This window comes from Eupeodes corollae, chromosome 3 (assembly GCF_945859685.1).
Source record: "Eupeodes corollae chromosome 3, idEupCoro1.1, whole genome shotgun sequence".
Classification (NCBI taxonomy): Eukaryota; Metazoa; Arthropoda; class Insecta; order Diptera; family Syrphidae; genus Eupeodes; species Eupeodes corollae.
In genome coordinates, this window is record NC_079149.1 from 128,160,006 (window position 1) to 128,174,405 (window position 14,400).

Sequence of the window (14,400 nt, forward strand, 5' to 3'; positions counted from 1 at the left end):
TTAACTCAAGTGATTCTCTTAGATAAAGTTCAAAACAGATATCTAACACGCTAAAATAATAGACGCTTTTTATCACACTAAAATAATTCATCTCTCGAACACAGACGTGATATTTCATTTTTTTTCATATTTCAACCTTTATTTTCAAAAGCAATACCCTTTGCAAATAGTCCATTAGATTCTTTTCCTCGTCAATATAACCTTTTGGGCTTACTTTTAAGATTCGAGATTGATTTTCTTAGCCGAACTACACGAATGTGTAATACCTTACTTTATTCAATATTTCCCACTCATTGCAATTTGCAGTAGTTTTAAATCTATGTATCTCTTTTCCTAGTTTATTCATAACCCAGGCACATATTTAAAAAAAAAGTAGTTTTCAAGAACCATCAAGATTATAATTATTAATTTATTAAAAATACCCAGAAAAAAGGAAAATGTATGCGACTTTTATTGTCCTTGCATAACTACCTAACAGATCAGCCAGATAAATAAAAAATGCAGTTCCTGGGCAAAAATCTACCTGTATTTTTATAACGAAAGGACTGAATTTAAACTATTAAAAAGTAATTTGTGCAACACATACATATGTTAAAAGTAATTATGAATTCCCAAAATCTATAGAAACAAAATATTTAAAGTTAGTCTTAACTTAGTTTTCATCCATTTACTCTTTGATTGTTGCCAGGCAAAGTAAATGTGAGACCAAACTTTCCATCTGTATTACTATACATTAAGCTTTTTTATTTTTAAATGAAATTCCGACGATTATTTTTGTTTACTTCCAGATAAATATAAAATACAAAGCTCCACTCTCTAATATCTAAAAAAAAAAACACAAACAAACATACAAACATACAAAATGCTTCGTGGCGCAGCTAATCCCGCATTGAAACTTATCCTTGGCCTCGGTCTTTGCACTGTTGGTGGTGCCATGTTATATATTTATTTTAAAAATCGTGACGACGAAGAAGATGATCTCGAGAAAAAAATCCGAAAACCACGATCAACATCAGGAACAGCAGCAGCACCTATTCAAAAAGAAGTTAAAATTCAAATGACAATTGGCAATGAATATATACCCTTGGTGGTTGGACGTGCTGGAGCGAATCTAGCTCGAATTGAAGAAAGAAGTAAAACTACTATTCGATTTAGGTAAAAATACATTTTGTCTCTTTAATTTCACCTACTGAACAAAATCTCTCTTTTATTCTAGGGACAAAGATGACATAAGTAAATTATGTGAAATTCGTGGTTTTCCGTTGGCAGTGAAAGAAGCAAAACAAATGATTCTTAAAGACATCGAACGCTCTCCGATTGTTAAGGAGGAGATCTTTGTGCCACAAAGTGTTTGCGGAAAGATAATCGGGCGTTGTGGTGAAGCAATGCAGGAAATCTGTCGCCAATCAATGGCCAAAGTTTCTGTTGATTCTGGCGGACGCAATGGTGGTATCAATAAACGACGTATTGTCATCACTGGCAATCGGTCACAAGTTAACATAGCTCGTAAATTGATTGAGGATAAAATTCAAGAAGATGAAGATCTTAAGAAATCCCTCGAAGAAGTCGAACTAACTCGAGAACCTCGACGCAGTCCCACCAATAGTATGTCGTCAAGTATTTACTCGTCACAAACCTCGCTCAACTCACAATTGCTATCGCCACGTGAGAAACTATGCACGAGTGAATATGAGAAACCATTGGAAGTGTATGTTTCGGCAATTGCATCACCAGGTAAATTCTGGGTTCAATTGATTGGACCCCAATCGAAGAAACTTGACAATCTGGTCAAAGAATTGACTGACTATTATAATGTTGCCGAAAATCGTGAAATGCACACCATCACGGAGCCCTATTTGGGGCAAATTGTAGCGGCTGTCTTTAAGTATGATGGCAAATGGTATCGTGCGGAGATTGTGGGCATCCTACCAAATGAATACAACGCAAATGAAGTGGTTTTGGATTTGTACTTTGTGGATTATGGGGACAGTGAGTATTGTTCTCCTCATGAAGTGTTTGAGTTGCGAACGGATTTCCTTACCCTAAGGTGAGTAGTTTAGCAATAGAGAAATAGATTTGTCTAAGTTAGTCTTTAAATTAGATTCCAAGCTATTGAATGCTTCTTGGCAAATATTAAATCAACGCTACCCAATGATCCAGAAACATGGGAACAGCAGTCGATTATAAGATTTGAAGAATTGACACAAGGTAAGTTCAAAACCACTCAAGTTATGTTATACTCTGATGGGCTCCATGAAATTAAATTTTTGTTTTTCAGTTGCAAATTGGAAGAAACTGATCTCTAAAGTAGTCACATACAAAGATCGCCCCAAACCCGGAAATCGTTCAAAAAGAGAAGGTTCTCCTGTCCCTGGGGTTGAACTTTTTGATTTATCCGATGGTAACTTTATTTTGATATTGATACCGTGAAAAAGAATTAAAGTAATGATTGTTTTTTTGTTTTAAAGGTCATGAGGTCAGTATAAACAATTTACTTATATCGAATGGACTCGCATTACCCGAAAATGGAAACGAAGTTTTACGACTTGGTGGTGGAGATTCACCTATGTCCAGTCCAAGAACAATTTCATATGAAAGTATTCCGACCCACAACGAAGATTTTCCCGGAAAGAACGCAGCCTACACAAATGGAAATAATTCACAACTTGTTAATAACCTACATGATAAAAACAAATCTATAAATCCTAAACAACAACAACTACAGCAAGTAGAAGGCGATTACTTTAATGGCAACTATTCAGTTGACAGTGATTTAAATTCAAATGGGAAAAGTAGATTTAACAATTCGAATGGACAGTGGAAGAATGTTTTAAGTTAGACATGTTTAGATATTCAGTTAAAAGAAACTAACAGAAAACGCATAGTTTTAAGTTTTAATTTTCTATGACTTGTAAATATAGTTGATGTAATTTCTTTTACTTTTCTTCTATCCTTCTTCTTCTTTAAATTCTATGTTCTCCAAATCTATGATTTCATAAATTATATTGTAGAACCTTAAAAGATACATGTATATCTAAATTATAAGTTGACTTATAAAATTATTATAGTTTTAGAGTTTATATTTTTAAATTATTTTTACCAGAATTAAGGTAAATAATCTTATGAAAACAAAACCCAAAACAAAATAAAGCTGAATGCAAAATTATAATTTTTTGAATTCGAAATTGTGGTTTTATTTTTTGCTGAGTTTTATTGGGTATCAGAGAACGGGCATTTAGATCGGAATGTATTTTGATAAATATTTTATTTAAGTTGTGTTTTCACTTTCATCTTGTATTTTTCATAAATACAGCGTCATGTGACACCAATGTTTCGTTTGTTACTTCATTATACACCAAACAAGCAATTTAAAGATTATATTTCTATCTCCAAAGATTGGGAATACATTTGGAACACATTTGAGTCCATGTAAATTTATCTACCGGTAGGAAAAACGGCGATTATCTATATCAGGAAAATGCTACATAGCGGATCAATATATTCCACTTACCCCGTACTCCATGTACAAAATGTTGTACGTAGCTGCATTTTCGACTTTAGAAGAATCTGAAACCTAATTAAAATAAAAATCAACTGTATCTCTTTAAATCTAACATTTGTCGTCCTTATAAGGACGAATTCGAATTTAAACAAAATAATTATTTGCTTTTCTCTCTAAATATGTTGAGAAGATGGCGGTTGAGCTGAGCTATTCTTTGGCAAGAGTACTGGTAAAATATTTGGCAAGACTCCTCCTTGAGCAATTGTAACATGTTCCAATAATTTACTCAATTCCTCATCATTTCTTATGGCCAATTGTAGATGACGTGGAACAATTCGTAGTTTTTTATTTTCTCTTGCAGCATTTCCAGATAATTCTAGGATTTCCGCTGCAAGATATTCCAAAACTGCTGCCAAATAAACTGAACCGCCACTACCAATTCGGCTGGCATAATTGCCTTTTTTCAATATACGTTGTACACGTGCAACGGGAAATGTTAAACCAGCTCGGTGTGATTTGGTATTGTTTTTATTAGTTATTTTTTTCTTCTCACTCATTTTAGAAAATTAAATTACAAATTATTATTAATAACTGTTACAAACAAAAAAATTGACAATACAATAATTTACGAACAAAATTATAATATTTGAAACACTTAATAGAAACTTTCGTGATCAACACAAAGCTTATGGTTTGGATTTCTTCAAGCGTGGTCTATTTATACCTTAGGATTGAAAGCTTTCTTTGTCTTAACACTTTACATTATTTCATTGTGATAAGAGATCTTTTTTTACTGGAGCATGGAACATATGTATAACTTTGTAAGAGTACATAAATAACGTTTATAATACAAGTTCCCCTTTAACTAACAGACCCAATTCTTTTAGATTAAGGCATATCGGTAGAATATATAACGGGGGTAAGGTCGAGGAACGTCTTGAACTCTTTTCTTAAACTGTTTTTATTTGATTGGTAAACAGTTTATTTGGTATACATCATAAACAAAGAATATAAGAGTAAGAGAACGAGCGCATTAAGTCAATATTGGTAGGACAATAGGAGAACGAACTATTTTGCTCTTTTTGAATTTCGTTCTCTTCTGTTTAGAGAATAGACTTATGTGCTATTTTATCTCCACCTCCAGAGCTGCCTAGAGTCCAGTCCCAGTGCATTTCAAAGGGCTGATGCAATTTGGTCTTTTTCTTATTTCAGTAATACCTACAATCAAAGTAAAATGCCGGTTCTCATGTTGACTCAGTGGTGATTTTCAAATTTCCAGATTGAATATTTTCGTTAGGGCGGTAATGGTATGGCATTTTGAATAGAGAATTTAAATGTATGTACATAGTTAACCCAGGCGTATGAGTACTTTTTATGAAATTTCTAACAAATTTCCTGTTTCTGTTTTTGACTGCTACGTTGGCTTTCTAAGTTGGCTTTTGTTAGATGAAATACTGTTGTTGAAAATTAGCAAGAAATCATAAGATTATTCAAAAATTTCCTATTAAAACACGTACATAACCATGTACATGTATTAAACAAATTGCTGGTACGAAAGAAAACACGACCTTGCATTCATTTAAAACAATTTTTTTATTTGTTTAATGTTTTCTGCGTTTTTATTATCGTATCAATACTACCACGTTTGAAGTCAGCGAACCTACGTTTTTTGTTTTGGTGCGGAGCACCCATATTTTTCTAGCCATTAGCTTAGCTTTAACTTTTTTTTTCTATCAAGAAGCAGTATGAAACAAAAATAGTAGCGTCACTTTTACACATTTTTTTTATATTGCAGTGCAGGCGCACTCAAGGGGATATGAATACCCCTATAATGTTTATACACAGTGCGAGTAATTAGGAAGCAGGGTTGTTGCGGATGTACAAATTTTGACGGAATTTTTGAGATTCACATCCGCGGATGCGGATTTTAGAATTTATTAAATAAAAACAATTTTAAAACCTTAAATAAAGGAACATTTTATTGATTATCTTTGCGTTTAAAAGTGGGTGAGTCATATTTAATAAAAAAGCAAGATTGCAGTCTTCGCAAATCCAGCTCCACTAAATAGTAGTTCGCTGGGAACACTGGCTGGTGGAGGTGATAAATACCTCAGTGCAACTTTAGAGAGCCTTTTAAAGTCTGTTTGATGGACTTTCCACCAATTAAGAGGATTATTATCCAATTTTAGTCTTTTTTTATTTCGGTAACATGCTAACTCCCTTCGGAGAAGTGCTTCGGGACTAGCGTTATCAGATTCTCCTTCACCTTCGTCTTCAGTTGATGAATCTAGCATCATTGCATTGACATATCGCATCTGAAGCAAGTCTTGTAACTTAAACCGGACGTTGCTGGTTCCGAATGTAAAGTCTCATCCATTTTCTTCTTATTTGTGTTGTTTGCATTTGGTGACAATGTAGAAGAACTGGTGCTTAATGGATCATTTATCATCTTTAGAATTACATCTTTTATTCTTTCCTCGGTGATGGGTTTGAACAATGTATGCTTATTACGAGGGTCTAAGAATGTTGATACATATCGTTGTCGTGCAAAGATGAAAATTTTGTTGAAAAATGAGTTTTCAGATTTAAGGCTGGCTGCCGAATGGCATTAGTGTCCGATGGTTTTGATAAGTACATATTCATCAAGTTTTTTCTTAAGCATTTGAATTATAGGAATCACAGATGATTTAAGTGCCTGAGAGGTGCTCATTTCACGAGTAACTTCTTTAAAAGGTTTGAGTAGTTCAAGGCAGCTTTCAATTATTTTCTACTCTTGTGGAAAAATTGGTTCAATATTGTTGTCATTGGCATAAAGACTTAATGCATCTTTTATCTTGGAAAAGCGCCTAAACATGCAGAATGAGATTTTCCAGCGTGTCACACAATCCTGGAGAACTTTAAGATGTGGTTGATTAAGTCTGTCCTGAATTTTTTCTAGCTGTTTTTGAGCAATAGTTGAATGGTTGAAATGGGTTGAAATTTTTTTAAATTGTTTGAGGGGAGGAATGCAAACTGGCTATTTCACTGGAACATTGTTTATGTAAATAGCGATAAAATAATGACAGATATGAAACCTTACGGCGTTGTTCAGAGCTACAAAAGTTTCAGTTAAACAACGGTCACCTATCAATTTTAGAGCTCTTTTTTGAATGCGGTCCAAGAGACACCTACCCATATATAAGAATTGTACCTACTCGAGTTTCGGACGAATATAAGCTTTATAGATTGTAGCCAGATCATCAGGGGTAAAAAACTTCCTGCATCTTCGGAGAAAACCTAAACAGTTACAGCCCTATTATAGCTATCAACTATCAACTAGATACTTAATACATAACAATATTTTTGATTCATTGGTATTATGGCTATCAACTATCAACTTTGTTGATGAACTTTGAATTTATCATTATTGTGAATGATTTTTTGACATACTTGCAGCCCTATTACGGTTGTCAATTATCAATACACTAGTTGACATTTTTCAATGAAATTGATGAATTGGTATTATCGTTGTGAGCAATCAAAATTTTTGATAAACTGTGAACGCTCTTCAGAAATTAGATCTATTGTGAATGATTCAAATTGACAGTCTTGGTATTATGGTTGTCAAAATATTTGTTAATTATCAAATTTTCAGTCAATCACAAATTCCTTGTTGATAAAATATTTTACTTATCGCGAAAGCCAAAAGCATTGAACTATTTTCCGGTGAAAATTAAATTGAAGAAGAAAATACTTTGGAGCAAGAAAAGATTCGAAGAGAACTACGCGATGCTTCAAATCCGATGGATGATTTTTCCTTCATTTCAGTAGGTATTCCACTAACTTCCAGTTCTGTTTTAAAGGTGTGTGACCACTTAATGTGCATTAGGTATATTAATGCGAAAAATCCAGGATCGTCACACGATGCCAATATGTCCTCGTTGAAAGCAAAATTAGAGGAGGACTACCGTAGTGTCCGTACTGACTTTCGGATTCTTGGTAAAAATTATGATTCATATTAATTTGTAATTACATTGTATCTCTACGCACATGCTATAGGAGACGGAGGGTATCCTCTATCACCGTATTTTATGACACCGTACCGCAATGCCGAAGAAAGTTCAGTTCGGGCAAATTTCAACAAAAAGCATGCACAGGGTCGTAATATCATTGAGCGAACGATTGGCTCGTTAAAATGCAGATTTAGATGCACCCTTCTAGCACGAGAACTACACTATACTTCCAAAAAGGCAACGCAAATCATAAATGTATGTGCAGCTCTGCACAATATTTGTATCAAGTATAGAGTGGAAAACCCGATAGTATTGTTGAAACCATTGATATTGCTATAGATTCTGCAGACACATCATTTAATGAAGGCAACCGAATAAGGGATTCGATTTTAAGATCCATGTAAAAAGTAAATTAAAAAGTGGCTGGGTGCAACCCACTCCGGTAACTTCTCATTAACGCCCTAGAAATTCAAGTAAATAGGCACTATTCACAATAGACAAATAGACTCGCGTTCATAATACCAATTTATCAATGGCAACATTTTTTTGATTCCATTTTCGTTTTCACAATCATTCTAGGCCATAAGTTTCGTTTTTCTGAGGTTCGTTTTTTCTGCCGTTCGTTTCGTATGTCATAGGGGCCCTGGATACCCCCTACAGCCTTGGCTACTTACGCCTTACAGAACATCTCAAATAGGCTATCAGCCCAATTCCCCGGGAGACTTGTTCTCCCGAGAGTAAAATTGTCCTATGCCGAAATCCCCGGGAGAGAGTTCTTCCCTTCGAACTCGGGAATGAAAATTTTGTACGTTGTATAAGAAAATCTATCGAACATGAATTTTTTTCGCGAATTGAAAAAGGGATTTTTTCGGGTGGAATCTTGTTCACGTGAAACTAACAATAGGGCTAAATGTTTTACGGTTGAAAGAGTTGTTCACAATACCGATTTTTTTTATTAACAATATTTTAATTTAAAAAAAAAAATCACAATTGATCAACAATCTTTACAGCCACAATGCCTTTTATAGAAATTGATTGATCAATGTCAATTGATAGTTAATCTTGGCATTAAGGGTCTATACATTTGCAGACAAAACGGAAAAGTATCACTCATGTCCTGGTTGTCGTTTTTCATCTTATTTTATATTTTTTTTAAATGAAACAATCACAATTTTCTTTATCTATATGTGTTTATTAATTTTTTTTGTATGAAATTAAAAAAGAAAAAACTAATAGAATTATTTCGTTTATTTGATTAAAGAGAGAGAAAGAGATTAGGTATAATAACATCCGCATTTCAGTGAGGAATACAAAATACAATTCAAGTTTCGTATTTTTTTAAAAAACAAAACAAATGAAATAAGAAAAAACTAAGAATAAAATGATTCTAAAAAGAAACTCTTGATTTGTTTTTCTCTATAAATTAAAAAAAAAAAAAACAATATTTATAACAAGGTTAAGATTAAGAAAAGATATATTTTTGTTTTAATGTATTTTATTATGGTATTCTTTTTATCACTTATTTGATAGGAGGAAAAAATGATTAAGTGCTTCATTAAAATTTGTATCTTTATTGATTTTTTGTTTTATACTTTCTCTCTTTTGTTTTTCTTGTTTAAATTTCAAGTATTTATATAAAAAAGTATTAGGTAATGATGTTTTGTTTTTTTTTATCTTTTTGTTTTGTTTAAAGTAGTTGATTTTTATGTTTTCTATTGAAATTGAAGTGTAATGGAAAAGGTTGGTTACAGAATAAATTAAAAATAAAAGTTCTTTTCATTAAATGGGTTGAAGTTTATGATTTAAAACTAAAAAGATATTTTTTTTTTATAAAAAAAGAGCAGTTTCTGTTTTTTTTATTGATAAACTATTGTTTATATTTTTTTTTATTGTTTATCTTCTTTTTCCGCTTTTGCCTACACATATAATTATGTAAGACTTTTTTCTTTTTAAATATTTTTTAAGAAATTTAATTTTCTTTTTCTTGTATTATAGTTGTTCTTTTCGTGGCTTAGTCGCCGAAGTTTTTTTTTGTTTGTTTTCATTTGTTTAACTTTTCTTTTTATTGACAAAAAAAACTTCTGAATATTATTTTTTTCTTTACTTTTTATTATTTTATATCATTTTCATGTCTACTTAAATTTTATATTCCTAATTGTAGCAAATTAATGTTTTGTTTTATTTTGTTTTGTTTCCCCTAAAAAACAATTAATAATAATAAATCAGCAAATAATTTTGTTGCTTGTTTAAGAAAAAAAAAAAAGAAAAACATCAACGAGAACGTATTCTGTGAATACTTTTCATCATCATTCTGTATGCAAATGGTTGTGTGTAAATATAGCAATTTATTATTTTTCATAGGACAAACGATTAAGAAACGACTAAAATTATTTTGTTTGCATTAATTTTAAATTAGTAGTTCCGCCAATAGTTTAGTTTGTTAGTTACTTAATTTATTTAATAATGAACTAAAATTTAAAGCTTTTTTTGCTGAGAATTTCTTGAATGGACCAGCCATTAAAGATCAGATTGTTTTTGTATTAAAAATTGCAGAAAGAATCAAATTATAATCCACGTAGAATGTTGCATGGCCTTACGTTTGAACAACAAGATTGGAAATAAATTTACTTACGCTCTTCCCTAGATCCTATCAGCCTTGAAGCAAAGGAACAACTAAACGAGTTTGTACGACCAGAGACAAAAACATGTATTCCCTTAACACTAGTTTTCCTGGGAAAATCATTAAACATTGCTGTGATATCCACGAGCAATGGAGCCCATCACCTCTTATTAGTAGGCACAACAGGACTCTTTCATTGGAGGAAACACGACATGCTTTATAAATGCTACAATGTATATATTTTCTGTTTGGTCATCGGATCGAATAAATGCTTGGAGTAGGGGACACAACAGCTTTAATCTCTCAAATAACTCGCACTTGTTTCCACATTTTTTTTTTAAGAAAGTTATCAACGTTCCAAAAGGCAGAGGATCCTAACAGTTGAGTGTTAAAAACTCCCTTATTGGCTTTTATCCAATCTGTGTTTCCTAGTGTTAAAAACTCCCTTATTGGCTTTTATCCAATCTGTGTTTCCTATAGAAACTTAAATCGAATTTTTCCAAGAACACCATCAAGTTGTAAGTATTTTTAAAGAAGACCAAGCCATTCCAGTTTTTAAAGCCATTCGAAAAAAAATTTTGAAGAAAAACATAAAATGGCGAAAAGAAAATTAAGGTTAAGTAAGAAAAAAAACGTTCCAATATTTGTTGTTTTTTTGTTTAGTTTTGTGATTTTTTTTTTAAATTTTTGTATCTTTTATTTTTGAATAGCAATAAAGTATTTCTGGTTGTTTCGGTTTTATGTTTCTGTTATCATTGTTTATAATAATAAATTGTTGATTCAAAGTTTTTACTTTTATTTATTTTTTGTTTAAATCATTTAATTCAGTTTTTGTTTTTCTTGTAATAATTGTTGATGTTTTTTTTTTTAATTATTTTAATATTATTATTATTATATAACTATTTACTATTAGGTTTTATAATTAATAATAATAATAACTGTATTCTTCTTGTTGTTGTTCTGTTGATTTTTATTTTTGTTTTCTTGTTGCTGTTGTTTCTTCTTTTTTTTGTTTTGTTTAAATTTATTATTTTATTTAGTTCTCTTAAAGGAAATAGTCGGGAGTTCTTCGTGTAACATGCGGCTCTCCACGTCTTGGTGCTGGGTCGAATTGTAGGCTAAAATAGAAAATAAAGTGTGAAATTAGAAAAATGTTTTTAGTTTTATTTAACATGTAATAATAAAATGCTCTGAGTGCCTATAAATAATCTCAAACTTGAACCTATAAAGTACAACAACATGATGACATTTAAGAGGAAAAGCTTTTGGAATGATTGAGCGTTTAACTAATGTTCCTAATTTTACTTAATTTTGGTAAAGTTCTATTCTCACCAATTGTTTGTTTTTGGGGTTATCTAAAATTGGAACTGTTTGCACGAAAAGAAAACAAAGACAAACATTTGAGTAAGATTTTAAAAAGATGTTTTGGCACAACTATCTAACATCTACAGATGAAACTTAAAGTTCAAACACAGTGCGGGCGAAAGGAAAATAGCAAAGGATTTAAGAGGATATACCGATGTTCATTCTGAACATTAAAATGGGAAGTAAAAAATATCAAACTATAGTCAGCAACTCGGAAATAGAGCTAAAGGACAAACTGATGACGAGTTTTTGTGGAAGTGCAAGTGTCGGAATTGTTTAAGGGGGGAGGGGAATGCAACTTACTGATTCTTTATGCTTAACCCGGTTATAGTTCTGTAACTTATCATTTTTAAGATTTTCTTGATTTCTATTTAGAGCATGTCAAAGTATGAGGTTTAAAAGTTTGTGACAAATTTATTACATCATTGAAAAAGTTCTAAATAGCAATTTTGTTAAAGTCGAAAGGCAATCAAGTGCTATTTTAAAGGTTATTGTGCTATAAAGCAGTTTAACTGGAATCGAAGAACAAGGTTTTTTAATTTTAAAATTAGCTTAGAGTTGAAGGGGTATAAGTGTTTTTCTAGATAGGCTTCGGCAATCACAAAACAAGTGATCTTAAACTTAAATTCGATTCGAGAGGTAAGTAAATGGTGCCAAGAAAATTTTGCAAGTTTCCAATTAATTTTAAGGGGACTTAAAGTGTTTTAACGGTCATATAGCAATTACTTTTTAATTATTTAAATTTGCTTGTAGATGAAGAGGCTGCATATAGAAACAACGTCAAAGTCTCAGTATTGGCAGATTTCAAGTATCCACTCGAGCCATTAATGCACCGGAAATTCAACTGAATAATTATTAAACACATTTTTTTTCCTACAATCCCACTAACAAAAGTAGGACGAATTGAAGTAAACAATGCTGCTAATTATGACGGCCCAAACCCAAGCTGACTGAACTACGTTAATATTAAAAAAAAAATGATAACGTATCTAACAAATAAACTTTTTATATTTACGTTTAGATTAATTTTACAATGAAAACGAAAAAAAAAGTATGTAAAAGTTGTTGAGTAAAACTCGGTTTTAAGTCGAAATTAATACTAAATTTATTAAGACTTACAACCGAGTTTTACTCAACATTTTGGTCCTTCGAGCCGGATGAACCAGCGACTTATGGAAATACAGTCCACTTCCGATGATAATGTCAATACGATCTTTTGTATTTAGGTTTGGATCTGCCAGAATATAGTTTTCCCACCTATTTTTATTAAATTCAAATAATTCAACAGGTAGTGGTTTTATGAGGGTGGGTAATACCAAAAAAGGCAACATTTTTAGTCATTAGTTTTATTTTTACAATGAGTGGCCGAATTTAATACTATTAGCTTAGATGCTACAGACTTTCTACCTCAATCGATCTATTCAGTCCTATCACAAATTCCATCGTATTTGAAAATTCACTCCTTTTCCCGATAAAACTATCACAAATTCCAAATCCATTCGAAGTGGAATCGGTTGGAAAATCTCTTACGATTTAAGAAGTTCGTAAAAATTGTCATCACTGATTTCGAATGGAATGGAATGAAGCCATCTTTTTCTACGACAAGTTATTTGTGTCGTACATTGAAGCTGTACAGTTATATTAACAGAAATGTAAGTATATATATAATTTTGTTGGTTTTAAATAATATTTTTCATAATTTTAAAGGGCAAAAACAACAAACAAGGCTCAAATCCAGAGACATTTTCAATTAATGAGTGAGAATCCAGATTTGACCCAAGGATTCACAAACCTGGCAAAAGAAGAGGTTCACGACTTTTGGGAAAAAGTTAAAGTAGAGCTGAATTGTCTTGGGCATTTGTCAATTAACTCAAATGAATTGAAAGCATTGAGGATTTTTCCATGTTGATTAGATATTTGTTTAACTTATTAAATACGCGCAAAAAGAGCTTCCTTTTTTCCAAACTAAATTTTTTAAACTCAAGATCACAGTTTCCTTTACATAAAACAACTTTGACATAAAACAGCTGATTTCGAAAACAAGAATGAAAGCGTTCAATGTTGCAATGCTTTTTTGGATTCCACTCGGATTTTGTGAAGACAGTTTGTCGTAGATCGGGGCGTAGATGTCAGAGCGGGAATTTTTTACGATGAAATTCGTAATACGGCTGATTATTATAGATATAGATGAGTCATTTTGGAGCATCCCGAAATATTTTTTCGGTAAATATTTGTTGCATATCTCATTCTGGAAAACGAGGATTCGCAAACAAATATAGATCCAAATATGCTGTTAAGAAATTAAATTAATTAAAATTCAGAGATGTCGATGAGCTCCTTTGTAGCTATTACTTTTTTTGAAAGTTTTTGTAGCTGTTTACTTCTTATTTCTTCATGAAATTGTAAATTTCGATTGAGGTTATTTAGTTTTCCTGTGATATCGCATACAAATGTTAAAAGACACGTTAAAAGAACGTCAACATACTCACTTCCCAATTCTTCCAAAAGGCTTTTAAATTTTCTGTGGTTTAATTTTCTCGTTCGATATAATTCACAATATCAATTACAATCTTCATCGCAGCATCGATTTTCAAATTGATAATCTGTGGTGCCAAGTTTTCTTGATGAATAATACAATGAAATGTAATTAAATTTGTCAAATTATATTTTTTTTTGAACAAGATTTAATATCATGTGATTCTGCTCTAGAAAATTTGAAATTGTATCAAGATAATTTTCCTTTCATCGGAAGGAATTTGAAAAATTCTTCGAAGATTAAATTCTGTTCTGTGTAATATCTAACAAACTACGAGCATTGAGATGTTGCTAAGATATCAGTACTGGAATCGAAAGCCAAGCTAAAAAACATACAGTTCTTTAAGTTTTCTATTAACTTTTTACGAATATATTTGGAAATGTCT

At 31.7% G+C, this 14,400-nt stretch overlaps 3 protein-coding genes across 4 annotated transcripts in view; 1 reads left to right on the forward strand and 2 right to left on the reverse strand.

Moving 5' to 3' along the window:
- LOC129949377 (tudor and KH domain-containing protein homolog) overlaps nt 1-3,185 on the forward strand; it is a 31,733-nt gene extending 28,548 nt beyond the window's left edge. For both annotated transcript variants that reach the window (XM_056060805.1, XM_056060804.1), the window contains exons 2-6: nt 789-1,155; nt 1,217-2,047; nt 2,102-2,208; nt 2,279-2,401; nt 2,469-3,185. In XM_056060805.1, coding sequence (XP_055916780.1) covers nt 863-1,155; nt 1,217-2,047; nt 2,102-2,208; nt 2,279-2,401; nt 2,469-2,839 — 1,725 coding nt within the window. In that variant the 5' untranslated portion in view covers nt 789-862 and the 3' untranslated portion in view covers nt 2,840-3,185. The remainder of the gene's footprint in view (nt 1-788; nt 1,156-1,216; nt 2,048-2,101; nt 2,209-2,278; nt 2,402-2,468) is intronic.
- Nucleotides 3,186-3,625: 440 nt separating this feature from the next.
- LOC129949378 (histone H2A-beta, sperm-like) lies at nt 3,626-4,203 on the reverse strand. The gene has a single exon (XM_056060806.1). The coding sequence runs from the start codon at nt 4,057-4,059 to the stop codon at nt 3,676-3,678; it is 384 nt and encodes a 127-aa protein (XP_055916781.1). The 5' UTR covers nt 4,060-4,203; the 3' UTR covers nt 3,626-3,675.
- Nucleotides 4,204-10,724: 6,521 nt separating this feature from the next.
- LOC129948846 (serine/threonine-protein phosphatase PP2A) overlaps nt 10,725-14,400 on the reverse strand; it is a 63,808-nt gene continuing 60,132 nt past the window's right edge. The window contains exon 4 of the mRNA XM_056059951.1: nt 10,725-11,232. Within this exon, the coding sequence (XP_055915926.1) occupies nt 11,160-11,232 (73 nt within the window). The 3' untranslated portion in view covers nt 10,725-11,159. The remainder of the gene's footprint in view (nt 11,233-14,400) is intronic.

Coding starts and splice junctions, on each gene's coding strand:
- LOC129949378 (XM_056060806.1), bottom strand. CDS start 4,059: ATGAGTGAGAAGAAAAAAATAACTAATAAAAACAATACCAAATCACAC.